We start from the raw sequence: 27,243 nt of genomic DNA, 5'->3' as shown, positions 1-27,243 counted from the left end.
CCCCCAACCTTTAAAAAACTCCTCATGTGGCTCTTTTCAAACATTCCTGCCTCCTAAACAATCTACATCATATTTCTTCTTTATTTATAATATACCAGAAATGACTATTTCTCTCTTTTCTTTTTTCATCTTAAAAAATAAATGCTGGCTGATGTCGGAACCTGGCTTGTGATCTAGATTTATACCATAAATACATTCACCTATATCTGGTATTTGCCCTCCTTTATTATGGGCTTATTTCTTCAAGAATTATATGTCCTTTCAAAGGACACATTTGCTCCTAAGGTCGACACTCTCAGAACAAGGAGTTAAAAATAACAAATGACAAACAAACATGACAAATTGAGAAAAAACATTTAAAAAGAGATATCTTCTCCTTGTGTGGTTCTCCTTCTGTCTTCTTGGTGCATGCGTAACTGAAGAAGACACTGCTGGCGTAGGACCTTGCTTTCTGCAGAAAATTGAAATAGAGGGAAAGTCATTTGGGGACTGGCAAGGGGGTCAAGTTTCTCCCTAACATGGACTCTTGCTCCCTTCTGTCTACAAAAAGAGGTTTACTAAGTTCATCTCTTACTACTTCTAGCCCATATAACTATAGGCTTCTTCCTTTTTGGTCGTTGGTGCACATAATAAACATTTTCACATTTTAGCTTAGCACTCAGGCTTGTACTTGGCTTCTTCCTGCTTAGTTGAACATTCTTTTCTTTTATTTCGACATCTTACTTCTGGTCGTGTAGGACCGCGGTCAACTCTTCTCATTTACTGTGCCTTGATCCTGTTAAAATATAATAAACAAATTTCGCTGTGCGTCGCACGCTGGTTTCTCGCCTGCTGCTTGCCCTACACTGATCTAGCCTACCCCTGTTATTTGGCATCCAGCACGGTTCCTACTAAGTGCCTACAAGTTCTTGACATAACAACAACACTGTTTGCCTATTCTACACATTTCCTTCATTTTTGCCAAATCTACCCAATTGGCATCTCACCAGTTGTCAACATTTCAAAAGAGATTACTCCAGCTTTTGCCTGAGGTTTTCTGCGTCCTTTGTCGTTAGAGATGGCCATACTTGCATCTATATGCTATTCTATACTCACACCTGTCTGCACCTATCTTTGAAAAATGCTACACATTAGAACGACTGTATCCCTTACTGTCTTTTTCTGTACTCACCTGGGTCCTCTTACTCCGACTAATGATCAGCAGTGTGACCACACACTGTGATATGAACCAATACTCACCTCTTTCTTCTCTCCCTGTTCACTAATACTTTGCCATTATCGTATCATAATGTATCTTCCCTTATTAAGGCCATGTAGATATTCCTCCCGTGTTCAAGAAAGGTCAATAATCGTCATCTATAAAATATAAATTAATACCTTTTGTAAAAAATGAGAGAATTCCAGGACTCTGCGCCAGTTGTAACTGTTGCTTTAATAGATCACCAAAAACTTTTTATACAGTTAGCCCTCTTCTTTGACACGCGTTTCAGCTTTCCATGAGCCTTTTTCAAAAATGGGCCAATGTTGGAACGATACAGTCCATGAGAATGTTTTCAATATGCCAAATCACTGGGACAAATCCCCACAATTCAATATTCCTGTAAATTCATGTTAGCAACGCGTCGGCTAACATGAACTAACAGTAATATTGAATTGAATTCTCTCATTTTTTACAATCATTCCGTGGGCGGCTTGGGCTTAGTTTCCGTCCGAATCCTGTGACCTGTGACACATTGAAGATTATCAGGAAATATTAAATAAAAAACGATTTTTGCAGATAACTAACAGTGACTGTTAGGAGTCACCTACAAGAGCAACTTGCAAATAAGCCCCATAAACCCTAGTTAAACTTATAAATCAATACCATTATATATATATATATTCAAATAATGTTATTTTACTTACTCTCATATGTTATTTTGTGCAGTTCTGCTAAAGGTTTTTCCATGTAATCAGAATGACCTTTGCCCATCATACTCTTGTGGCCCCTTATTAAACCCATCATCTTTTTTATTAAAATACACAACATTTTTCAATTATGGCCAGCAACCTCAATTGGTGCTCTTTATTTTTCCAATTCTGAATTTTTTGTTTACACTTCTTGCTACTTTAATATCCAATCATTCATTCATCCAATCATTTATTAATTCATTCATCATTTAAAAAAATGTATTTATTTATTTATTTTTATTGGGCTCCTTGATTTTGTCATCAAACTTTTAATTTTCTGGTTTTCTCACTCCTGTGCTGTTTAAGGTCAATCATTTATTTTCATCTTCCCCTTATTCATTTTACTGGACCCATGCCACGAGGACCCGTAGTCCACAGGACACATGGCACTCTCCCCAAGCCTTCCTGAAACTATGTTAAATGCTACTACATTGTTGTCACATGCTACAAGATGTTCCCCTTTCTCTCTTTTAGTCTGCGATGCTCTTAAAGAAACACCACTTCATATTTTGTTCACTCTTGTCTAAATATATCATCATCAGTGAGGTCAATCAACCTAGACCCTTATTTGAAAACCATCATTGTCCTCCGCGGTCCGCTCTTAATGTCCATTCCCTTGAACATTGTCATTTCTTTTCATACTATGTCTACTTTTAATTTCATGGAGGTTATCTATCCCCCCCTCTTTATCCATAAATAACCTTGGTTTTAAAGAAAAATTCTTCAAACATTCTCACCACTTCTTTTGCTATACCAAATAGCCATGTTTAACGCAATGCTTATCTCTCAATAAGAAAGACCTTTGGTTTTACCACAGTCTTTGCAGAGCACCACTTTCCCTGTGCACCCCATTGTTTGCTCCAAAAGAACGCTCAATCTTCTGATACTTCCCCTTATCCAGGACCTTTATACCTTTATTGCATGGACATGCAGTTCCAGTGTCTACCAAATATAGCAAATATTTTTTCCTCCTACAGCCACATTAACTCTTGCCACTTCTTGGGGCCTAGTGCCACTAACAATTCTGAGCACATTGAGCTGCTCTGTGAGGTGCCTTACTGTGGTGCATGCATACCCCAGTTCCTGTAAAATAATTTCCTATTACCATAATGGCACCTCATATCCTATGTGTTACTATCTGTCCTGTGTTTGCATATTGCTGAATCTGCATGAGACTCACTACAATTGTAATAAATCAGTTTTACCCGTGTTCTAGCTTTTGTTGCTTGTTGCACTGCCAGCGCTTGTGTCTTATACACTGTCTAATCCTGGGTAAACCCTTCCTTAATTTGTGAGCTATATATTCGGGTGTGTGCTGTCCCCCTTCTCACTAAGAGGTTGCCTTTTATGTTGATCTGGCCAAGCCAGGGGCTCTGGGCTCCTCGGTTTAGGTAGGTCCAGATCCGACCACCTCACTTCTTTGTCTGTCTAAGAACATCCCTCGGGACCACACGCACCAGCGCCCTGTTCCCCTTGAAAGGTTTCCCTTTCTTCGTCTGACATATCTTGTCCCCAACTAATGTGGCTTTCACCTTTCTAGTCTCTGTTTAATGTCAGCCTGTCTAAAGACCAGGCTCTATGTTCGAGGCTAAACAGGCCCCCTATCTTTAGATTTGTCCATCCTGCATATTCTGAAACCTGCCTTGGTTATTTTTTGAAAAATCCCTCTTCCTCCATAGGGCATTCTCTTTTTTTTGTGGCATGAATTCATTCCTTCCTTGGCCCATCTGGCACTACTTATTTTCCTATGGTGCACACACTGCATGCTGCACTCCCAATTTTCCTTCACTTGTCAGTACCGTCCCTCCTACGGCATATATTTTAACACTCTCTCTTTGAGCCAGCTTGGCTTTCTCAAGCTTTTTTTGTTATTTTTTCTCTGCTTGCAACAGCCAGAAAAAAATGTGGGGTAGTCGCTATATCTTTTCTCATGACCTTGCTTTCCACCCCACTTGCTTCCCAAGCATCTCTATACCCACTTTAAACAGTCTCTGCTATAAACTGTGGTGAAATATAATTACTGTTTTCACTCTTGTTTTTCGTGCTGCTAGAATCTCAGTGTTACTAAAAATAAAAAGTTCAGCTATCCCGATCTCATTTCAAATACAGCATAATGGTCCCATTTAGCACTCAATCATATAAAACAAAAGTATTCTGTGTTTGTGTATGTTCTTTTTACAATATTAAATTCCTTCTTCTGACTACCCATGTATATTCTTAAATGCATTGTCTCTAATGCACTAATCGCCTATACTTCCGAAATCATGTGTGCATACGTGTATGTGTACCTTCTCATGTATGTGCGTGTGTGTTTGAGCTTGCATGTATGCGTGTGCAGGTACGCATGCATGTGTGTATGTGTTTCAGTCTCAATACGTTTTTGCAAGCACTTTCTTCATTGCTTACTGCCTTTTTATGCTAAACACAGATCTTTGCATTTTTACATACATTGTAATTTCTTTTCAAAAAGGTTTTTTTCTCATTTATTCTTGTCATTCCCCCATAAATGTTGATTATACTTAGTGCAGGGTCATTCACTAATACATTGGCCTGCTTTTTTTACTGCATTTTGCACCTAAAATTACATTTTAAATCTCTGCGATGTCTTTTGATCTAGGACACATTTTTTCCAATTTCGTCTCCAAATGTATCCATATTTTACAGACATGATGTATAGTGAGAGAAACATAGTTTCTCTGCTTGACATCTCTCCATGGTGCTCCACATTATTTTTATTCCCAACTCCCAGCATTTTTATCATTTTGGTTACCTAAAAACCCCCTCATGTGTTTTCATTTAACAATCTACCATTTTTCTCTTCATAGCACACTGAAGACCATTTTATCAAACCAAAAAATAAATACCTCATTCCCTTCTCAATAAGGGACGGCTATTTGCCACACATAAAAACACCTACTTAGTGGCACTCCTTAATATGTGCTGAGTAATAACAACATCTATCACTATTCCATTAACTGACTAGCCATCCCCCTGAAAATGGGATTTGCCTTGTGCAGTCCTCAAACAATATTTTAATGAGGCCCTCCAGCTTTCTCATATATAACAACTGGGGGCCACCTACAGTCCAAAAATAATGCATTCACAACAACGTTCAACTATACATCACTTCTCTAACATGAAAAATAAAATGTTCAAAATATGCATCTTGCTTGGTTAGGCAACTGGGGTGAACTCACTTTGCAACATATGAAATAAAAACCAGAACTCTTTCTCAGCATCTGATTTCTAACAACCATACATTTACATGCCATAAGAAAATGACGTTTTTCAAAATATTTCATCTGTCACTTGTTCAATAAATATACACCATAGTCTTGTTGAAACCCATTGAACATCCGCACATTGCTATTTTTCCTGCCCAAACTGTCTAAGCTGTATTTACTCAAAAAACTATCCCTGTGACCATAAATTACCCTCTGGAATTTTGCTATCTTATCTCTCAGCCCTTGAACAGGGAATTGTAGCTCTGTTCAGAGCAAGCTTCAAACATTTATTTGCTGCATGCACCTGTACCGGCCTTCTTCCAAGCTACGCACACCACTTTAAGAAAATACCTGTTTGTTTAACATTTTACTTTTAAGACATGTACTGCATGTTATTATCTCCACTTTTCTTAGCAAGAAAGGAATGTGATAGTGGATTTACACCCCTTCCTTTGCAACTGCGTAGCTGGCTTGTTCAAAGTCAGTTTAACATTTTTTTATTTCTGTCATATTTTATCTCTCTTTGTTTCTGTGAAGGGAAGCGTGGATTTAAATTGTTCAAAGCTTCCTGGCTAGTCAAGAATGTTAAGTATGTAAATTAAAAATATGAACCCTGTGGCTCAGTGTTTGCCTGGTGCAAGGGTTCAAAATGACTGCATTTTTTAGCTGCAAACTCACTTTTTGCCGGTTCCTTTCTTCATAATATTTTAAAACTAACACGTATGAATGCTCTGATCAATGGCTTACTCAAGAACCTCTATCTTTTTCACTTTTTCTTCACCTTATTTTTTGGATTGGTGCCAATTATACATATTTCTTTTTCTTAAATAAATAATGTATTTTTCTTAACCTGTTTCAATTATTTACACCTCATGTTTGCTCCTCGGCATCTCATTTTTCTCCTCTATACATAAAAATACATACAATACACATACAGACAAACTGGCCGGCCCCAACATAAATCTCTGTCTGCCAACGTTCCTCGTGGCTTGCCCCTAAATGACTCCTGGGAGGGAGTATAAGTCATCATCTATCAGGGATCTTTCCACTACGCAGCCTAGTTCTACCCCACTTGGAGTTTATAATGACTTCTTTGCACCGCCTTGGGGTCCGGTTTTTCTGGGCTCTCATATGGATCGCTCCTCGTCCATATACCTTTTTCATTGATGCGCTCCGTCCTTAACTAACTAAACACCCATCCCATTACTCTTACAAAACTAGCACAAAAAAACCTAATGACTACCTCTAAATTACCCCTTAAAAGACATGTTTTTATTCTCTGCCTTTCTACCTCTCACTCCTCTATATATACCCCAATACACAGGTGTCAAAACGCCCTGCCATGCTTTCAGTCCTAGCAGACTGCTCCTGGCAAGGTGTTTGGGCATACTGCAGCTTCATTTACTTACCTTTCCACACTTACAAGGGCTTATTTGCTAGTCCTGTGAGCATGTGGCTCTGTCTGGAGGATCCTTGACTCTGGAAGGACAATCTTCAGAGTCCCTTCGTGCAGTCGCCAAGTGAAGACAAGGGCCCACCACCTTCCTTTATGGCACCTGTGGATCAGGCATACAGAAACTGGAACCAGGAGGCAGAGAGGAAAACAGGAACCTGGACATCCTCTTTATTCAGACATCAGAAATAACAGCTCTGAGTTCTCAATTTTACTGCCTTTTATACATTTTGCAGTGGGCACAGTGTTACATTTCATGATGCAGTTCATTCGGATTGGGCCAGACAATTAAAGACAAGCCCTTTCCCCTTCCAGGGTTGGTTGGCTGGACCGCCACTCACCAGGTCCCTGTGTCATAACTACGCATGCAAGCTAATTAAATTGGTTTGAGATGCTCTTGACCTTTATTATAAATCATTTGATGCATTGAGAAAGAATATCCTTGGCATCCTCCTCAAGGTAATTTTGGCAGGCAATAGCATGCTTCTCTGCCAAGAAATCTAAATATGGGCATCAGCCGTTGTGGGCTGCCCTTGAACATCACACAATTGTTGCTAGTTGAGCAGCTGTCTGCTCTAATTGCAACCTTCCTAGAACACCAGCTATGTCAATATCAATAATTGCTGCCACAAAGTCTGAACAAACTGTCCAGATATGTCCTTCTTCAATGAACTCTTAATGAACCTCCATGAGAGAATGATTTAATTATTTCAGCATGACTATGTGAAATTCGACCATTTTGTATTTCTAGCAACCATTTTAAAATCTGCCTGACCTTGTCTTAATCAAAATGGCTCACCACTTTTACTTTTAAACAGAACTAATTTCCTGTTCAGGTTTCAGCCTAGATTTTCAATATTCATAATGTATGTGTACCAGCTGAGATGCCCCCACTGTGTAAGGCATTCTGCACCTAAAAATATACATCACCTTGAAATGTGCTTTTTTGTCTTAAAAGCAGTACAATTCTGATTTTTGTAATACTGGAACTATTGATCAGCCTGACAAGCTATCTGCATTCAGTTTGAGGGAAGGGGGTTTTAATCCCTACTCTACACATTCGTACGCCATCAAGAGCGGTGAAGTCAATATTGGGGATAACGCACCCACCCTGCCATACCAAGTGCTATCCTCAGAGTGGTCTTTCCCCATGTGATCACCATCTGTTGAATCCCTCTTGATGTTGAGTTCAGTGGGGAGTTCCTATGAGCGAGTGGGCATAGGATGAGTCTGAGTGGGTCCCCACATGATCGAGGGTGGTGCTGTGCTCTGTTGATACCCCTCTGGGTAGGTTCCTGAGTTGGGTCTTCATACATTTGAGGGGTGACATTTTTCTCACAGAGCTTTCCAATTAAAGGCAGGTTTGTAGTTGATCCCTTAAAACTAGATGTACCTCAGGCCTACCTGCATTTCACAGGTATTGATTGGCCTGTTACACAATTTCCACACTTTAACCTGTTACCGTCGCTGCACAGCCAGACTCGGCATGCCTCCTACCACTTCGACTGACGGCTCTGGATCCGAGGGGCGTTTTAAGATGAAAGGTCCATGCAGGCATTTGTGGAGCCCCTCGGGGCTCCCCCCTCTCACCAGTCATCTGCAATGGGCACATGGAGTCTCTTGGAGCTCTCTGCAGCGACTGCCATGCATCCATCCATGACACGCCATTATGCTCCTGGGGTAGCGCACCTCTCAGGTGCTGTCTTCAGACTTACCGTAAACTCACCCCACCGAAACTGAGTTTGTGCTCCTTGTGAACCCCATTAAATAAACACTTAGCTACTCCTGTATAACTGTCTAGAAACGTAAAGGACTCCCCCTGCAATGAAAGGCCATCACTAAATCATTGGGTTCATCATGAGCAGAAACCTATCCTTCCAAGCTTACATCACTAAGAAGCCCCACAGGCGCTGGCTTGACCGAACCCTGCTGCCCAAAAGAATACCCTTGTTTCCCCCACACTCTGGCCTGAGGACACCAGTGTAAGCACGAGCACTCGGGGGGGGGGAGTGGGGGAGGGAGGAGGAAAAGATGCCCACCCACGGAAGTCAGCAGAATTCCACAAGATGCAACATCACAGGACTGGAAACCCAGAAAGATGGGAAAGGAAGAGCTGGAAACAGGCCCACACCAGAGCGCGCTGAGTTCAGGATGCAGCCGAAGACCCCGCTGTTCTGTACCCCTCCTTTACTTCATCCGGGAAACCTTTTATGCATGCACCTCATTTACATTCACTTCGCCAGACATTTACTTGTTCGTGTCTTTACTTCTTCGTGCCTTTACTTCTGCGTGCCTTTACTTCTGCGTGCCTTTACTTTCTTATGCCTTAACTTCTTCATGTCTTTACTTCTTCTTGGCTTTCTTCTTCATGCATTTACTTTCTCATGCCTTTACTTCCCCATGCCTTTACTTCTTCCTGCCTTTACTTCTCCATGCCTTTACTTCTTCATGCCTTTACTTCTTCATGCCTTCACTTCTCCATGCCTTTACTTCTTCATGCCTTTACTTCTCCATACCTTTACTTTTTCATGTCTTTACTTCTTCATGCCTTTACTTCCCCATGCCTTTACTTCTTCCTGCCTTTACTTCTCCATGCCTTTACTTCTTCATGCCTTTACTTCTTCATGCCTTCACTTCTCCATGCCTTCACTTCTTCATGCCTTTACTTCTCCATACCTTTACTTTTTCATGTCTTTACTTCTTCATGTCTTTACTTCTTCATGCCTTCACTTCCACATACCTTTACTTCTTCATGTCTTTACTTCTTCATGTCTTTACTTCTTCATGCCTTCACTTCCACATACCTTTACTTCTTCATGTCTTTACTTCTTCTTACCTTTCTTCTTCCTGCCTTTGCTTTCTCGTGCCTTTACTTCTTCTTACCTTTCTTCTTCCTGCCTTTACTTTCTCGTGCTTTTACGTCTTCGTGCCTTTACTTCTTCTTGCCTATACTTTCTCGTGCCTTTACTTCTTCTTGCCTCTACTTCTTCATGCCTTTACTTCTTCGTACCTTTACTGCTTCATGCCTTTACTCTCTCAGGCCTTTACCTCTTCATGAGTTCACTTCTTCAGGCCTTCACTTTCTCACGCCTTTACGTCCTCTGCATCTTCACATTGTGAAGGTAGCAATGGATGTGGTTATGGTTACCTTGAGGTTACAGTTGGGGTCCAGGATTTACAAGGAGACGAATATGGGGTATAGAGGAAGTGGGGTACCGGGGGAGTGAACGCTAGGAGAAGAGAAGTAAAGGTCTGGAGCAGTTAAAGAGAATGCAGGCAAAGTAAAGGCGTGCATCCTGCTGCCAGGGAGTGCTCACAGAGTGCCGGGGCTGGCAGCTCACCCGGATCACTGCACGCCTCTCTATATGTCAGAAGACCAGCGTCAGGTGCAAAGCCCCGACTTACCACCTTCTTAGGCTGGTCCTCAGAAGTTGCTGTGGGTACACAAGTAAAGGCAGACTGGGCAACTCTGGGATCTCCCATCAAGCCCCCTACTGCATCACCTGGGAAGGTGGGAAACAGGGACCCCAGAGAGCTTCACTGTTCCGCCCAAGACTTGCAAAAGGGACCTAGGGCACGGGTGTCTCCTATATAGAGTGTCCCAGAGACCCCCCTCTCTTCCCTAGGCAGCCGAGTAGATGCAGAGACCTATGCAGTAGCCTGCCCGAGGTCCGCAAGCCCAGGAGCGGCGATAAGGCCTGACATGGGGCGCAGACTGGATGGGCTCTGAAGGAAAGCCACAGCTCTCAAAACCCTGCCAAGAAAAAGAGAAAGGAGAGCCAGCTCCCTGAGAACCTTCCAGGCAGATCACTGGTCCAGCAGCAGCACTGACACAGTGTAGGGGGAGCAGGAGTGAGAGCAGGAGGACTGGGAGAGGAAGCCCAGTAGTGGCGACAGGCCCGACATGGAGCACAGACTGGATGGGCTCTGGAGGAAAGCCGCAGCTCTCACAACCCTGCCAAGAAAAAGAGAAAGGAGAGCCAGCTCCCTGAGAACCTTACAGGCAGATCACTGGTCCAGCAGCAGCAGCACTGACACAGTTCAGGGGGAGCAGGAGTGAGAGCAGGAGGACTGGGAGAGGAAGCCCAGGAGTGGCGACAAGGCCCGACATGGAGCACAGACTGGATGGGCTTTGAAGGAAAGCCGCAGCTCTCAAAACCCTGCCAAGAAAAAGAGAAAAGAGAGCCAGCTCCCTGAGAACCTTCCAGGCAGATCACTGGTCCAGCAGCAGCACTGACACAGTGCACGGGGAGCAGGAGTGAGAGCAGGAGGACTGGGAGAGGAAGCCCAGGAGTGGCGACAAGGCCCGACATGGAGCACAGACTGGATGGGCTCTGAAGGAAAGCCACAGCTCTCAAAACCCTGCCAAGAAAAAGAGAAAGGAGAGCCAGCTCCCTGAGAACCTTCCAGGCAGATCACTGGTCCAGCAGCAGCACTGACACAGTGCAGGGGGAGCAGGAGTGAGAGCAGGAGGACTGGGAGAGGAAGCCCAGGAGTGGCGACAAGGCCCGACATGGAGCACAGACTGGATGGGCTCTGAAGGAAAGCCGCAGCTCTCAAAACCCTGCCAAGAAAAAGAGAAAGGAGAGCCAGCTCCCTGAGAACCTTCCAGGCAGATCACTGGTCCAGCAGCAGCACCGACACAGAGCAGGAGAGGTTATAGGAGGAGAAGAGAGAGCAGGAGTGAGAGCAGGGGGACTGGGAGAGGAAGAACAGGAGTGTCACCTGGGGGACAGGGCCAAGGGCCGAGGCCAAGACCAAGAGCCTATCGATGACATCTGGCAGGGGCCACAGAACACTAACAAGGTGCACCACACACCGTGGGTAATAATAAGTAGCGCTCAGATACCTGAGGGGTTGTAGCGCTATATAAATGCCAAATTGTTATTATTATTATTATTATTAAGGTGTCTGAGCAGGACCGGGGTGTTAAAGCTCCTAAATTTGCCAGAGCAAGCGGGGTGAGTAGAGGAAGCAGAAAGACAGGGTGAGGTTCAGATTAGGGTGTCACTAGAGGTGACACAGCCGAGGACGGCGCCCCTCTACCAGAAACCAACCACCATGGACACCACGCTGCATTAGGAGTTCACCGGTGTGGCCAGAAATTGTGGTAATGCGGTGGTAACAGAGTTGGGGAATGTATTGAAATGACATGGAATGGAAAATGAAGAAAATGGAATTGTTAACGCTTTGCAATAAACCAATAAAACGAATAACACAAAAAAACTAAAACTAATAATGGAATTACTGCCACTTTTTTACCACACAGCCAAACTCGTAACGAGGTACAAGACACGCAGACATATTTCCATACTTTGGGCAACCCGAGAACCTACTAAAAGGTGCAAGCAGGCCTTCCTCTGCGTGACCCTGGGGGGTGGCATTCGAGATAGTAGACCGTCCAAAGGCCGAGCCTAAAAATGGCCAAATACCAGGGTGGGGGGGGGGGGTAAGATGGCTTTCAATGAGTTCTGAGTCCTAGCGATGGTGGGATGAGGCGGAAAGGAACTGAGGCAGGGGGTGCAAGTAGACGCCAATTGCTGCAATATACCACCGTCGCCAACCCATCTCACATGGTTTCAAAGGCAAAGGCTGAGTGACGCCACTTGTTGTGATGTCATCGGTGTCAAAAGCATGGGTGGCGCATGCATGTGTGCTGTCCTGCATGACGGCATGCCACACCCACTTCCCCATCCTTCCCCTCTACATGTAGGCTGCCACTTGTAGAGGACGTCACTGCTTTAAAGCTAGGTTTCGGCTCTATAAATTATATACATACATATATACATACATACATACATACATCAAAAGACATTCTGGTGCCAAGTCAGTTCATAGATTCTCCTTGTAGCGGCAGTCTGACAATTCGTTACTTTCCCCGCAAGATGGCTGCTTACAATGGTGTTGACCTACATTAGAGATTTGTCCTGCCTTTTACTCTCATTTCATACGGTATGCAGAGGGGATAAAAGAAGTGTGACGTCACGTCCTGCATCCATGTTATTTTCCGGAAACAAACAAGTGCATCAACCCCCTTATCAAGGGTCTACAATGATCATCTCTCACAGGACCGATCACGTCATATTGGGATATTTCGCCACCAATGGCAGTATTTCACCTTCTTATGTCTTTTCTGCCCACCAATGACAGTGTTCCACTTCAGATACCTTTGCTGTCCATCAATGCAAGTGTTTCCCATTATAATGTCGTATTTCCGCTTCCAATGTATTTGCTGTCCATCAATGCCAGTATTTCACTCGATGTCTTTACTGTCCATCAATGCCAGTATTTCACTGGATGGCTTTACTGTCCATCAATGCCAGTTCTTCACCTAACATTTTTGCTGGCCAGCAATGCCAGTAATTCACCTTCTTAACTCTTTGCTGCCCACCAATGCCAGTATTTCACCTACTTATGTCTTTGCTGTCCATCAATGACAGTAGTAAACCCAATGTACTTGCTGTCCATCAATGCCAGTATTTCACTCTATGTGTTTGCTGTCCATCAATGCCAGTATTTCACTCGATGGCTTTACTGTCCATCAATGCCAGTTCTTCACCTAACATTTTTGCTGGCCAGCAATGCCAGTAATTCACCTTCTTAACTCTTTGCTGCCCACCAATGCCAGTATTTCACCTACTTATGTCTTTGCTGTCCATCAATGACAGTAGTAAACCCAATGTACTTGCTGTCCATCAATGCCAGTATTTCACTCTATGTGTTTGCTGTCCATCAATGCCAGTACTTCACCTAATGTACTTGCTGTCCATCAATGCCAGTATTTCAGTACATGTCTTTGCTGTCCATCAATGCCAGTATTTCACCTAATGTACTTGCTGTCCATCAATGCCAGTATTTCACTAGATACATTTGCTGTCCATCAATGCCAGTACTTCACCTAATGTCGATGCTGTCCATCAATGCCAGTATTCACCTTCTAAAGTACTTGCTGTCCATCAATGCCAGAATTCCACTAGATGTCTTTGCTGTCCCTCAATGCCAGTACTTCACCTAATGTCGATGTTGTCCATCAATGCCAGTATTCACCTTCTAATGTACTTGCTGTCCAACAATGCCAGTACTTCACCTAATGTCGATGCTGTCCATCAATTCCAGTATTGATTGATATCTAATGTACTTGCTGTCCATCTATGCCAGTATTTCACTAGATGTCTTTGCTGTCCATCAATGCCAGTATTTCACCTACTGTACTTGCTATCCATCAATGCCAGTATTTCACTAGATGTCTTTGCTGTCCATAAATGCCAGTGTTCACCTTCTAATGTACTTGCTGTCCATCAATGCCAGAATTTCACTAGATGTCTTTGATGTCCATCAATGCCAGTACTTCACCTAATGTCGATGCTGTCCATCAATGCCAGTATTCACCTTCTAATGTACTTGCTGTCCAACAATGCCAGTACCTCACCTTCTCAAGTCTTTGCTGTCCATGAATGCCAGTACTTCACCTAATGTCTAAGCTGTCCATCAATTCCAGTATTCACCTTCTAATGTACTTGCTGTCCATTATTGCCAGTACCTCACCTTCTCAAGTCTTTGCAGCCCATCAATGCCAGTACCTCACCTTCTCAAGTCTTTGCTGTCCATCAATGCCAGTACTTCACCTAATGTCGATGCTGTCCATCAATTCCAGTATTCACCTTCTTAATGTACTTGCTGTCCATCAATGCCAGTACCTCACCTTCTCAAGTCTTTGCAGCCCATCAATGCCAGTACTTCACCTAATGCCGATGCTGTCCATCAATTCCAGTATTCACCTTCTTAATGTACTTGCTGTCCATCAATGCCAGTACCTCACCTTCTCAAGTCTTTGCAGCCCATCAATGCCAGTACTTCACCTAATGCCGATGCTGTCCATCAATTCCAGTATTCACCTTCTTAATGTACTTGCTGTCCATCAATGCCAGTACCTCACCTTCTCAAGTCTTTGCAGCCCATCAATGCCAGTACTTCACCTAATGCCGATGCTGTCCATCAATTCCAGTATTCACCTTCTTAATGTACTTGCTGTCCATCAATGCCAGTACCTCACCTTCTCAAGTCTTTGCAGCCCATCAATGCCAGTACTTCACCTAATGCCGATGCTGTCCATCAATTCCAGTATTCACCTTCTTAATGTACTTGCTGTCCATCAATGCCAGTACCTCACCTTCTCAAGTCTTTGCAGCCCATCAATGCCAGTACTTCACCTAATGCCGATGCTGTCCATCAATTCCAGTATTCACCTTCTTAATGTACTTGCTGTCCATCAATGCCAGTACCTCACCTTCTCAAGTCTTTGCAGCCCATCAATGCCAGTACTTCACCTAATGCCGATGCTGTCCATCAATTCCAGTATTCACCTTCTTAATGTACTTGCTGTCCATCAATGCCAGTACCTCACCTTCTCAAGTCTTTGCAGCCCATCAATGCCAGTACTTCACCTAATGCCGATGCTGTCCATCAATTCCAGTATTCACCTTCTTAATGTACTTGCTGTCCATCAATGCCAGTACCTCACCTTCTCAAGTCTTTGCAGCCCATCAATGCCAGTACTTCACCTAATGCCGATGCTGTCCATCAATTCCAGTATTCACCTTCTTAATGTACTTGCTGTCCATCAATGCCAGTACCTCACCTTCTCAAGTCTTTGCAGCCCATCAATGCCAGTACTTCACCTAATGCCGATGCTGTCCATCAATTCCAGTATTCACCTTCTTAATGTACTTGCTGTCCATCAATGCCAGTACCTCACCTTCTCAAGTCTTTGCAGCCCATCAATGCCAGTACTTCACCTAATGCCGATGCTGTCCATCAATTCCAGTATTCACCTTCTTAATGTACTTGCTGTCCATCAATGCCAGTACCTCACCTTCTCAAGTCTTTGCAGCCCATCAATGCCAGTACTTCACCTAATGCCGATGCTGTCCATCAATTCCAGTATTCACCTTCTTAATGTACTTGCTGTCCATCAATGCCAGTACCTCACCTTCTCAAGTCTTTGCAGCCCATCAATGCCAGTACTTCACCTAATGCCGATGCTGTCCATCAATTCCAGTATTCACCTTCTTAATGTACTTGCTGTCCATCAATGCCAGTACCTCACCTTCTCAAGTCTTTGCAGCCCATCAATGCCAGTACTTCACCTAATGCCGATGCTGTCCATCAATTCCAGTATTCACCTTCTTAATGTACTTGCTGTCCATCAATGCCAGTACCTCACCTTCTCAAGTCTTTGCAGCCCATCAATGCCAGTACTTCACCTAATGCCGATGCTGTCCATCAATTCCAGTATTCACCTTCTTAATGTACTTGCTGTCCATCAATGCCAGTACCTCACCTTCTCAAGTCTTTGCAGCCCATCAATGCCAGTACTTCACCTAATGCCGATGCTGTCCATCAATTCCAGTATTCACCTTCTTAATGTACTTGCTGTCCATCAATGCCAGTACCTCACCTTCTCAAGTCTTTGCAGCCCATCAATGCCAGTACTTCACCTAATGCCGATGCTGTCCATCAATTCCAGTATTCACCTTCTTAATGTACTTGCTGTCCATCAATGCCAGTACCTCACCTTCTCAAGTCTTTGCAGCCCATCAATGCCAGTACTTCACCTAATGCCGATGCTGTCCATCAATTCCAGTATTCACCTTCTTAATGTACTTGCTGTCCATCAATGCCAGAACTTCACCTTCTAATGTTGTTGCTGTCCATCAATGCCAGTACTTCACCTAATGCCGATGCTGTCCATCAATTCCAGTATTCACCTTCTTAATGTACTTGCTGTCCATCAATGCCAGTACCTCACCTTCTCAAGTCTTTGCAGCCCATCAATGCCAGTACTTCACCTAATGCCGATGCTGTCCATCAATTCCAGTATTCACCTTCTTAATGTACTTGCTGTCCATCAATGCCAGTACCTCACCTTCTCAAGTCTTTGCAGCCCATCAATGCCAGTACTTCACCTAATGCCGATGCTGTCCATCAATTCCAGTATTCACCTTCTTAATGTACTTGCTGTCCATCAATGCCAGTACCTCACCTTCTCAAGTCTTTGCAGCCCATCAATGCCAGTACTTCACCTAATGCCGATGCTGTCCATCAATTCCAGTATTCACCTTCTTAATGTACTTGCTGTCCATCAATGCCAGTACCTCACCTTCTCAAGTCTTTGCAGCCCATCAATGCCAGTACTTCACCTAATGCCGATGCTGTCCATCAATTCCAGTATTCACCTTCTTAATGTACTTGCTGTCCATCAATGCCAGTACCTCACCTTCTCAAGTCTTTGCAGCCCATCAATGCCAGTACTTCACCTAATGCCGATGCTGTCCATCAATTCCAGTATTCACCTTCTTAATGTACTTGCTGTCCATCAATGCCAGTACCTCACCTTCTCAAGTCTTTGCAGCCCATCAATGCCAGTACTTCACCTAATGCCGATGCTGTCCATCAATTCCAGTATTCACCTTCTTAATGTACTTGCTGTCCATCAATGCCAGTACCTCACCTTCTCAAGTCTTTGCAGCCCATCAATGCCAGTACTTCACCTAATGCCGATGCTGTCCATCAATTCCAGTATTCACCTTCTTAATGTACTTGCTGTCCATCAATGCCAGTACCTCACCTTCTCAAGTCTTTGCAGCCCATCAATGCCAGTACTTCACCTAATGCCGATGCTGTCCATCAATTCCAGTATTCACCTTCTTAATGTACTTGCTGTCCATCAATGCCAGTACCTCACCTTCTCAAGTCTTTGCAGCCCATCAATGCCAGTACTTCACCTAATGCCGATGCTGTCCATCAATTCCAGTATTCACCTTCTTAATGTACTTGCTGTCCATCAATGCCAGTACCTCACCTTCTCAAGTCTTTGCAGCCCATCAATGCCAGTACTTCACCTAATGCCGATGCTGTCCATCAATTCCAGTATTCACCTTCTTAATGTACTTGCTGTCCATCAATGCCAGTACCTCACCTTCTCAAGTCTTTGCAGCCCATCAATGCCAGTACTTCACCTAATGCCGATGCTGTCCATCAATTCCAGTATTCACCTTCTTAATGTACTTGCTGTCCATCAATGCCAGAACTTCACCTTCTAATGTTGTTGCTGTCCATCAATGCCAGTACTTCACCTAATGCCGATGCTGTCCATCAATTCCAGTATTCACCTTCTTAATGTACTTGCTGTCCATCAATGCCAGAACTTCACCTTCTAATGTCGTTGCTGTCCATCAATGCCAGTACCTCACCTTCTCAAGTCTTTGCAGCCCATCAATGCCAGTACTTCACCTTCTAATGTCGTTGCTGCCCATCAATGCCAGAACTTCACCTTCTAATGTCGATGCTGTCCATCAATGCCAGTACTTCACCTTCTAATGTCGATGCTGTCCATCAATGCCAGTACTTCACCTTCTAATGTCGTTGCTGCCCATCAATGCCAGTACTTCACCTTCTAATGTCGTTGCTGCCCATCAATGCCAGAACTTCACCTTCTAATGTCGTTGCTGCCCATCAATGCCAGTACTTCACCTTCTAATGTCGTTGCTGCCCATCAATGCCAGTACTTCACCTTCTAATGTCGTTGCTGCCCATCAATGCCAGTACTTCACCTTCTAATGTCGTTGCTGTCCATCAATGCCTGATATTCCTGCCTGAGTCTGATTTGTGGTTGCGGTCTTTCATTCTCTCATTTTCTTTGTTTTCCTTTTTTGGCAGGTCCTTGCTGCTTTCCTGTGCCGTGGCGGTCGTCCTTGCCATCGTTGCTGCTGACGGTATGACATCTTCACCCAAAGTTCTCTGTGAAAGTACCTGTGATGGAATAAAACATTGGGGAAAAGATCACTTTTAATGAATGTATATAGCGCTTACGTCCAAACTTCAAAAAGTGGTCCAATAAGTCTATATTAGCCTTTACCTACCTGCAAGCGCTAGTTGCATTTATGAGTTGAGATAATTGAACCCAACAACAAAACGATTTCAAGGAAGACATTGGTAACCCCAGAAAGGCCTGTATTCAGGATCTCAAGCTGCGTTAGTGTAGGAGGGAAGCATGAGCAAGGCTGGCGGGGCGTTCCATAGCGCTAGATCGCGGAAAGAAGCGAATTACATTAGCCTTTATAGACTTCTAAGCGCTTGAGGAGGCCTAACAGACACGGGTCGGGTGAGGCAGTGCCAAGAGGTCAAAAGGGCTATTAAGAGGCGGTAAGTGGAAAAGGGGGAGGGGGGAACAGCCAAGTGAAGGAAGACCATATGGAGAAAGTGGCATTTAAAGCTATGAGAGATGAGATGGCCAGGCACAGAGCAGAATACACTTTGAAACAAAGCACCTGTTGTTCTTCCAACGCTTGAAATAAAGCCTGAGAAGGTCTGGCTGCAGTATGATTGTCTGTGTCCAGCCAACAAAGCCCCTGAGCGGCCCCTAAACTAAGGTACAACAAACAAGTTCCTTAAATCCTCCCTGCACCAAAATGTGTCTCTTGAGCGCGTCAGCAAAAGCAAAGAACCAGAAGAACGGGAATCCTTTAAAGCAATCCAGCGAGGCACCACCAGAGCGCAGAAAGAGGACTGCCGAGCAGGCTTCGTAGTGAAGTTACGAGTCTGAGGGCGGCCATTTTGTAGTCACTAACAGGAAAGCACCTCAGCGGTTCCTGTTCTGACTCTGTCGGTTTTCTATACCACCCCTCTTGAAGTGCGCTCGCCAAACCCATGGCGCTCTTGTGCACAGTCTCAGTAGCAACAGTGAGAGGCCGTGGTTATCTTAGGGGTCCTACGAACGGTATCATTCTACATGTTTCTTGACTTCCCGGGTCTCACACATGAGCCCCGCCTCTGACACTGCCACACATTCCCGCAGATCCCCTTCCATTGCTCTAGGCCTGCTTTTTTTGTATGTCTTACTCAAACACATTTTCTCAGAGAGAGCTAGAGGAGTGGTCCAGGCAAACAGACACAATCGTGTTTTTTTGTTTTTATGTAAGGCAAGGAAATTAATAGATGGTGCATAACAGCCTGTTCCATGCGGCAGAATTCCAGTCACCACAAGCTGGATTGCTCAGAAGATCGGGAAAAGATGGATTCATTTTCCACTGGCGAGATGAATGACTGGTTAGAATGGAATTGGGGGCACTTCCCATGGGCTCGTTACCTGGACTGCAAAGCATCTGCCTTTCCATTGAGGTCAAGGAATCTGGAGCTTGTTGTCAGATGATCATAAGGAGAGCTTGAATTGTTTTAGTTTTGAGGGCATCTCATGGTTAAGTTTGTGGTTTGGGCACAGGGCCTTGAAAGATAGCTGGCGTGGACTTGGGAAGTAGGTTTGGGGTCTTTGAAGTAGGGCCTCATGGTCCCCTCAGTCCTGATGCCTTGTCCTGCATCACTTGGAGGCAGGAGACTTGATGATTCCACATATTTACGGAGAATGTGCTGCCATTTTGGAATCTGTAGTCGATTGTGGTTCCCACTACAATTGAGTGTTTGTGGGCATGGAGGGGGGTTAATGTGAACAGGGATCAGATTAAACAGTGGTAGTTAGTGGTGGGTAGAGTGACCAGTGAGATGATATGGGTTGCAAGTCATTGGAGACCTGTAGCCTCTTTGCCTTGATTCTGGGCTGATTGACTGTTGAAGGATGACCACGCGACTCGTTCAGATGCTGGTGAGCACTGGCTCAGGTGGTTACCATATGCCACTATCATCGTCAGATGGAATGGGAATATGAACCGGAACAATCATGACTCAACTCATGAAACAGGCCCTTGAGTCTGTCCTTGGACACCTGTGTGACCTAAAGAAACTATAAAAATTATGTTTGTCTACCTCCACCTTGGATTAATGCAGGGCAATTTTGATTGGTAATTGGCCGTTTTGGATCAATCCATTTTTCAGGAGTTACCGGAAGTGTTTCCAGTAAACAAGTGACTCCACCCCAAGCACTTCAGTTCGATTACGCAGCTCAGTTTCTCTCTACAGGAGAATCTGGAAGGGAGTCTGTAGATAGTCTATTGATCAACAAGGAACCCACTTTATATACTTATTTTCCCTGAAGAAGGTGACTCAATATTATTTTTGGTATGGTGGGCCGAAACTAGAACTAGTAGGCGGTTAGACCTATATATAGGTAGTCAGTGATGCATGCATGGTAATAAAGTCCTACATGGTTGAGGATCACGTATTCTAAATGAGGTGTGTACATACTGTTAAATGATACAATATTACAATGGCTATTCAGCTTTGCAAATGAATACACTTCTCTTTGTGCTTGTAAGCGTGAGAGTTAAGCATGAATGTGGCGGGTCTGATTGCAAGCGGGTTTGATTTTGTGGCCTTGTTTTTGGGATATTAACCATGCCCTTTCGATATGTGATTTTGGTTTCTGTATATTGATGGAGGATGCCTTGTTTTTATGACTTGAGCCCAGTCTGTCTGCCATACATAGCATGGTACATATCATAAACTTTAGATTCTGTTAGAGGAAAACTAAAGTCACAGTATCATCCATTACTACACCCTGGGAATGTTCCATGAAATAAATTACTGCCCCGATTCTCGGTAGGTGGACCAGCTTGGGAATGTACCCTCTCTTTCATGGCGCATCCAAGGATGGGAAGCCGGCAGAGCTTGGATGGGTGGGAGGTTAGTGGTGGAGTAAGCCGTTAGACACAGTGGTTCAGTTTCCCTTCCATTTCATTTCAGAAAGCTATTGCCCATCCAAGGTCTGATGGGCTTTTCTCTTCTTAGATGGATTTATGGACTTAATTCTTTTATGCAATCACCGTTCTTTTACTTGCATTGCGAAAAGGGAGAGAAACACGTGTGAAGTCCTGTGTGACTACATGCCCATTATGGGGCGTCTCAGCATCACTGAGCTACTAGAGACCGTGATAACCACTCAACTCCCCTTCCATTTGGAGGTCAAACACCTGCTGGGTTAACTACCTCCAGCGATTCCAGCCAAGTAACAGTAGCAACATCACCCTGGAGAATATACAGGATAAACTACTCCTTGTCAGAGAATACAGCCAGGCTTCCCCTCACTCTACAGTAGCAGTACAGAGTTAAGAAATGAACTCCACAACCTACCGAATGATCATCGGACTACTCTTGCTGGAATCAGTGGGCTGAATGACGAAATCTGGTCCTCTTCTTTCATAAGGGTTCTCTTCTTTCTAGACAAGTCTGATCTATGAAAGTGTCATCCAAACAGGTGCTGCCCTGCTCCTTAAGAACCACATTGACACCCTTGCTCCAGCCTTGGCCCATTTCTGCAATCACTCCTTTGCCACTGGATCTTTCCCCAATCTCCTTAAGCACTCCCTTGTGAACCCCTTCCACAAAAATCCTTCTGCCGATCCTACCTGTCTGGAAAACTACTGCCAAACTCTATCACTCCTTTCCTGGGCAAACTCCTGGAAAAGCCCGCCATCTCCCAGCTTACTCTCCACACTGAATCTGTTGATTGACTCCATGACCATCAGTCTGGCTTCAGAGGAGGCAGTGGCACAGAAACTGCTCTCCCGAACACCCATGAAGATCTTCTCTCTAATCTGGACCCCAGAATCTGTCCTAATCCTCCTTGACCTTTCCTCTGCTTTTGACACTGTCAATCACGCCATCCTGATCAAGTGACTTTGTGAGATCCTGGGCATCACGGATCTGACTTTGGAGTGGCTGACTTCCTTCCTCTGGGACTGACCCTACCAGGTCCAACTTGGATTCATTCTCTCCACCACCTCTCTCTCCACATGTGGTGTTCCCCAGGGCTCTATCCTATCACCCTGGTTTTTCAATGTCTACTTGGCTCCCTTGGCCCACCTGATCTCTACATTCTCCTCTAACTTTCAGTGTTACGCAGATGACACTCCTTCCAGCTCCCCTCAGCCTCCTCTCCTCTCTCGCTCATTCATGTCTATTTGTGATTAAGGATTGGTGCGCCTCCAACGGCCTCTGCCTTAATGCCAGTAAGACAGAGATCCTTCTCATTGGGACCCCTGCTCCCGCTTTCCCCCTTTCACTCTGGTTGCCCTCCTTAGGCCCTCTTCCTTCGCCTTCCTGAGAGGCAAAAAACCTTGGTGTCATCTTCGACTTCGCCCTCTCCTTCTCTCAGCACATCAGAGACCTTGGCAAGAAGGCTCACTACCAGTTGCAACTCCTCAAGGCTATTCTTCCTTTTTCCAGGTTCCCCCAGAAGCTCACTTTCTCTAGAGCCCTGGTTCTCTCTAGGCTGGACTACTGCAACAGCTTCTTTCTCAACATTCCTTCCTCTACTCTGCGCCCTCTGAAACCTATCCAGAACAGGACTGCGAGACTTGTCCTTGGCCTCAAGCCCAGGGATCGTATCTCACCAGCCCTGACATCTCTCCACTGGCTCCCAGTGGCTGCAAGGGTCAAGTTCAAGACCCTCTGCAGTGTCAACAAGGCTTTCGGGGGCCAGGGCCTTCACTACATCCGACGCTCTCTTCCAAAATACCTTCCTTCTCGAGCCCTTTGCTCAGCTACCTCAGCACAACTAACAATGCTCCTTCTAAGGCCCTCAGAGCTTGGAGCAGCACTCCAGGTGACGACCTCAGAGAACATTTGTTGGTTTGGGTTTCTCCATTAAAGTTCCTAAACGAGTTGAAGAAATATACTGAGCAGAGGTACCATAACGTACAATTTGGAACAATACATAAATACCCATCCATGCTAAGGGTTGCGGACGCAGCTCGGCCCTCAGACGTTAAATTATTCTTTTTTGAAAATGCCAAGTGCCTTCGACTCCTAACAAAGCCAGCCCTTTTCAACTGAGTCTCCCCAATGCAGTGGATTGCATTACACTGAGGTGCAACTCTGTCTCAGAGGAAGGCAATGAGCTCAATCGCCCGGCCGTAAACCTGTGACACCTATTCCTCATTTGCTTCCAACCAGTGGTGTATCCAGGGAGTGGCCTGGGATGGCACGTGCTGCCCATGGAGTCTGATTGGCCACCCCATTATCCTAAACTATGATCATTATGTGTGTAGGCGCCCGTACTTCATGCCACCCCTTCATGTCAGTGCCCTACTTGGACCATCCCAGTCAAAAGAGTCTGGACACGCCACTGCTTCCAACCCTGTTTTCCTCTTAAGGCCCCTCACTACTCTGGTCTCAAGACCAGGAGGTCCTGTCATTTGGGCCGGCCCCATAGATTTGCCCTCACAGAGCTAGGGGCTAGTACCCCAGAGACAATACTAACAATGTTCATTTGACCGCAGAACCTTACAATTCTTATTACCTTAGTCTAAAAGGCTATTTTAGCCAGTGCATGGACCTGGCCCAGGCCAGCTTTCGGGTTTAAGACACAAGCAAACTTCCATATCAGTCCTTGCAAACAAACCGAGATCTTCCAAAGTTTCTACATTCCTATAGTCCAGTATATTGAAAGTCACTTTCATATAGGGCAACTCCTCAGGGATTTGAGCCCTACATTTACAAGATTAAGGGATTATGGGATTCAATGTCATCTGGAACTGCACCCTGCCCAGACCTAATCCCCACAAACTTAGATACCGCTATGAGCCCTCAGACAGGCCGAGGAAGCACTGACACCCTCATGAAATGTACTGAGCGACGGAGTGAATAAACTCTGCCCTCAGATAGGCCGAGGCAGCACTGACGCTCTCATGAAATGTACTGAGCGATGGAGAGAATAAACTCTGCTCTCAGATAGGCCGAGGCAGCACTGACGTTCTCATGAAATGTACTGAGCGACGGAGAGAATAAACCCTGCTCTCCGATAGGCCGAGGCAGCACTGACGTTCTCATGAAATGTTCTAAGCAACGCAGTGAATAAACTCCATCAGATTGCAGAATTCACGCCACAACTTCAAAACCTAGAAACCAGCCTGGACACACGGGAACGTATCGCACTCCATTTTGATGAAGATAGCCACAGGCATGGTCGCCCACCCACACGCGTCTACTATCATACACTATACTAAAACACGATGCATAGCTCCTCTGCCATACGCATGCAGCATGTCCCACGACACAAATGTGGTCTAGTTGGACACATAATGAGTCTCTTGCACTCGCATACTCTTCCGACTACCTTGCAGCACACATGCACATGCCAGCTCGACATGAGTCACTAGCAGGGACATTGCCACCCCTACCTAGCCTCATATTGGCTACAATGCACACACGCATTCTAAACTCCTCTGACGAATCTCCCATTCCACAGACTTCGGTCCTCCGAGGGCGTTATCCTTCAGCGTTTTGAGGACATATCAATGGGAAAAGGTGCTATAGAAATGACAAATTACATTACATTTTGAGGCTTCCGCTCTATAAAATATGAAGACATTTGAAAACTGAATACCCCTTATAAGCGATTAGAATTCACTTTTGAATAATGGGTCATACTTGCATTTAAAAGCCCGTCAGATAATACAGCAAGCTGTGCGCTCGTTCTGACATCTGTGTGCAACCTGCTGAGGTTCGAATCCTGGCAGCGCCAATTCAGTCTTACATCCTTCTGAGGTCGATAAATTGAGTACCACGCAGTGGGATAATGACATCAACTGTTATTTCAGCGCTTAGATACCTGTGGGTTTGTAGCGCTATTAAAAAAATGAGTTATTAATTATTAAAAGAGCATCATTTAGCTAGCAAATAAACTTCTGAATTGTTGTTTTGGGAATCAAAGAGCAGCCATTCAAGGTTGACTGAACATTTATAAAAATTATACACAGATGTATTTCTATTAACGAGAAATGTGACCATGCTAAATCGTGATTGCTTAAGGAAGCCCTAGTGGTTTTATTCGCGACTACCATGTAAAGGTGGCACATCTTCCCGAGAGCTCAGGGACCTACCGTTAATTCCAGATGAAGGCCAGGTGATGGGCTGGACAGTGATCTACCATCCATGATATCTAATTAGCACCCTTGGCGGGTGGGGCAGCCAATCACGTGGCTCCAAAATCAGGCTGATTGTAACAATGCAAGCCCGGGTTCAGAGCAACCTGTTCGGTCTGCGCACCCACCCACAGACTGTCGCTTTCCCTCCTCCTGTCACTCCCACCCCCAAATCCAGCCCAACACCCCCGTCCCTATCCAGCTCTCCTTACATGGAAAGGGTTCCTGCGCCCAGGCCGCACTGTTCGCTTGGCTTCCCATGGAAATGGAAGAGGGACTGTGAGCAGAGCCCTGCTTTCCATTACCATGCCAACTTTCCCCGGCCGTTGCTGTGAGCGAAGCAGCCCAGGTGTTTCTTCTCCTCAATTGCTAGTAGCACTTCGAATGTTTGCTTCGGGGTGCTAATCGCAATAATTCGTTCTCCGGGCTTCTCCGGCCGGTAACGTCACCAGGGCCCGGTGTTAGGGCTCTCAATTCACTCTGACTTATAACTTGTGCCCCGGGCAAATTACCGGCTGGTGAAGCCCACAGAACACAATGGCTTCCAGCAAAATTCAAGTATTGAGCAGCCGGTGACCTGCAAGGCACCAGCCTGAATTATACTGGCCTGAAACACCAAGTAGCCAATCACGGGCACGGCCAGGAGGCACTCGCCATCCCGGCGTCTTTCCATTAAAATGTAGTCATGTGCACCCCAAAAGCCACTGCATTATTTTTAGTATCACTCTGTGTGAACTGGTTTCCCCGGCGAAAGGATTTCGGGGTTGATAGCTAGCTCTAGAAACGTATTGGGGTTTTGTTCAAAATCACAGTGTCAGCCGCATAACGTATGAGGGCAACTGGTTGATAAAGCAAACAACATCGCCTCCACATACAATGTGTACAATAAATGCTGTGCAGTTACGTTAATCAGCATTTGCACAGCTCAATGCTCACCATTTCCATGGCTTCTTGGCGCTGATGGCTGGAAGTCCGGTTTATTATGCATGCAGCGCCTGTATGTGTGTGTCACTGTCTGTAACCAGTAACTAAACATATGTGTGTGTGTGTGTGTGTGTGTGTGTGTGTGTGTGTGTGTGTGTGTGTGTGTGTGTGTGTTTAACATCACAATAATTACACATCATCTTTGCGGGCACTTCAACACTGGTATTACTGCAGAGTATCACTGTGGGGTCTTTACCATCATTATTGTCACACACCATCTCTGCGGGGGACGGTTACACCACTGTTATGATGCACCATCTCTGTAAGGACTTTAGCATAATATTAATCACACACCATCTATGTGGGGTCTTCAATAACAATATTATCACACACAATCTTTGTGGGGTCATTCCCTTTACCACAATCACGCAGCATCACTATCGGAAAAATTAACTTCACAGTCGTCACATACAGTCCCAAAGTATTGAGTGAAACCTGTATCATCATGCCAATCACACAGATCATTGGGCAAGATGGCGATGGTGAAACAATGAAACCTGAATTCCAATCACTGCTTCCCACCTTCACGACAGCGTGTCATCCTGATTTATGCATGTCATCCTTCTATGTGCCAGTTCTCTTTTCTGACACATTTGGACTATTCGATATAGGATTTAATACCAGAATTAAGAGCCTTTAAGTGAATATTTTATAAGAAATGCTCTACCTCTACCATCTATCTGTTGAGCATCCCTAGGATGTGGAGAGGTACCAATTGTTAGAACTAGAATTGTATAATGTGAAAAGAGTAGTATAA

At 44.8% G+C, this 27,243-nt stretch overlaps 1 protein-coding gene across 2 annotated transcripts in view; it reads left to right on the top strand.

Moving 5' to 3' along the window:
- Positions 1-27,243, top strand: part of LOC138498059 (dentin sialophosphoprotein-like) — a 140,342-nt gene that overhangs the window by 32,341 nt on the left and 80,758 nt on the right. For both annotated transcript variants that reach the window (XM_069621905.1, XM_069621904.1), the window contains exon 2: positions 18,346-18,401. In XM_069621905.1, coding sequence (XP_069478006.1) covers positions 18,346-18,401 — 56 coding nt within the window. The remainder of the gene's footprint in view (positions 1-18,345; positions 18,402-27,243) is intronic.

This window comes from Ambystoma mexicanum, chromosome 5q, assembly GCF_040938575.1.
Source record: "Ambystoma mexicanum isolate Mex_15411 chromosome 5q, UKY_AmexF1_1, whole genome shotgun sequence".
NCBI classification, from domain to species: Eukaryota; Metazoa; Chordata; class Amphibia; order Caudata; family Ambystomatidae; genus Ambystoma; species Ambystoma mexicanum.
Note: the sequence above shows the minus strand (reverse complement) of the source record. Positions and strands in the feature narration are given on the sequence as shown.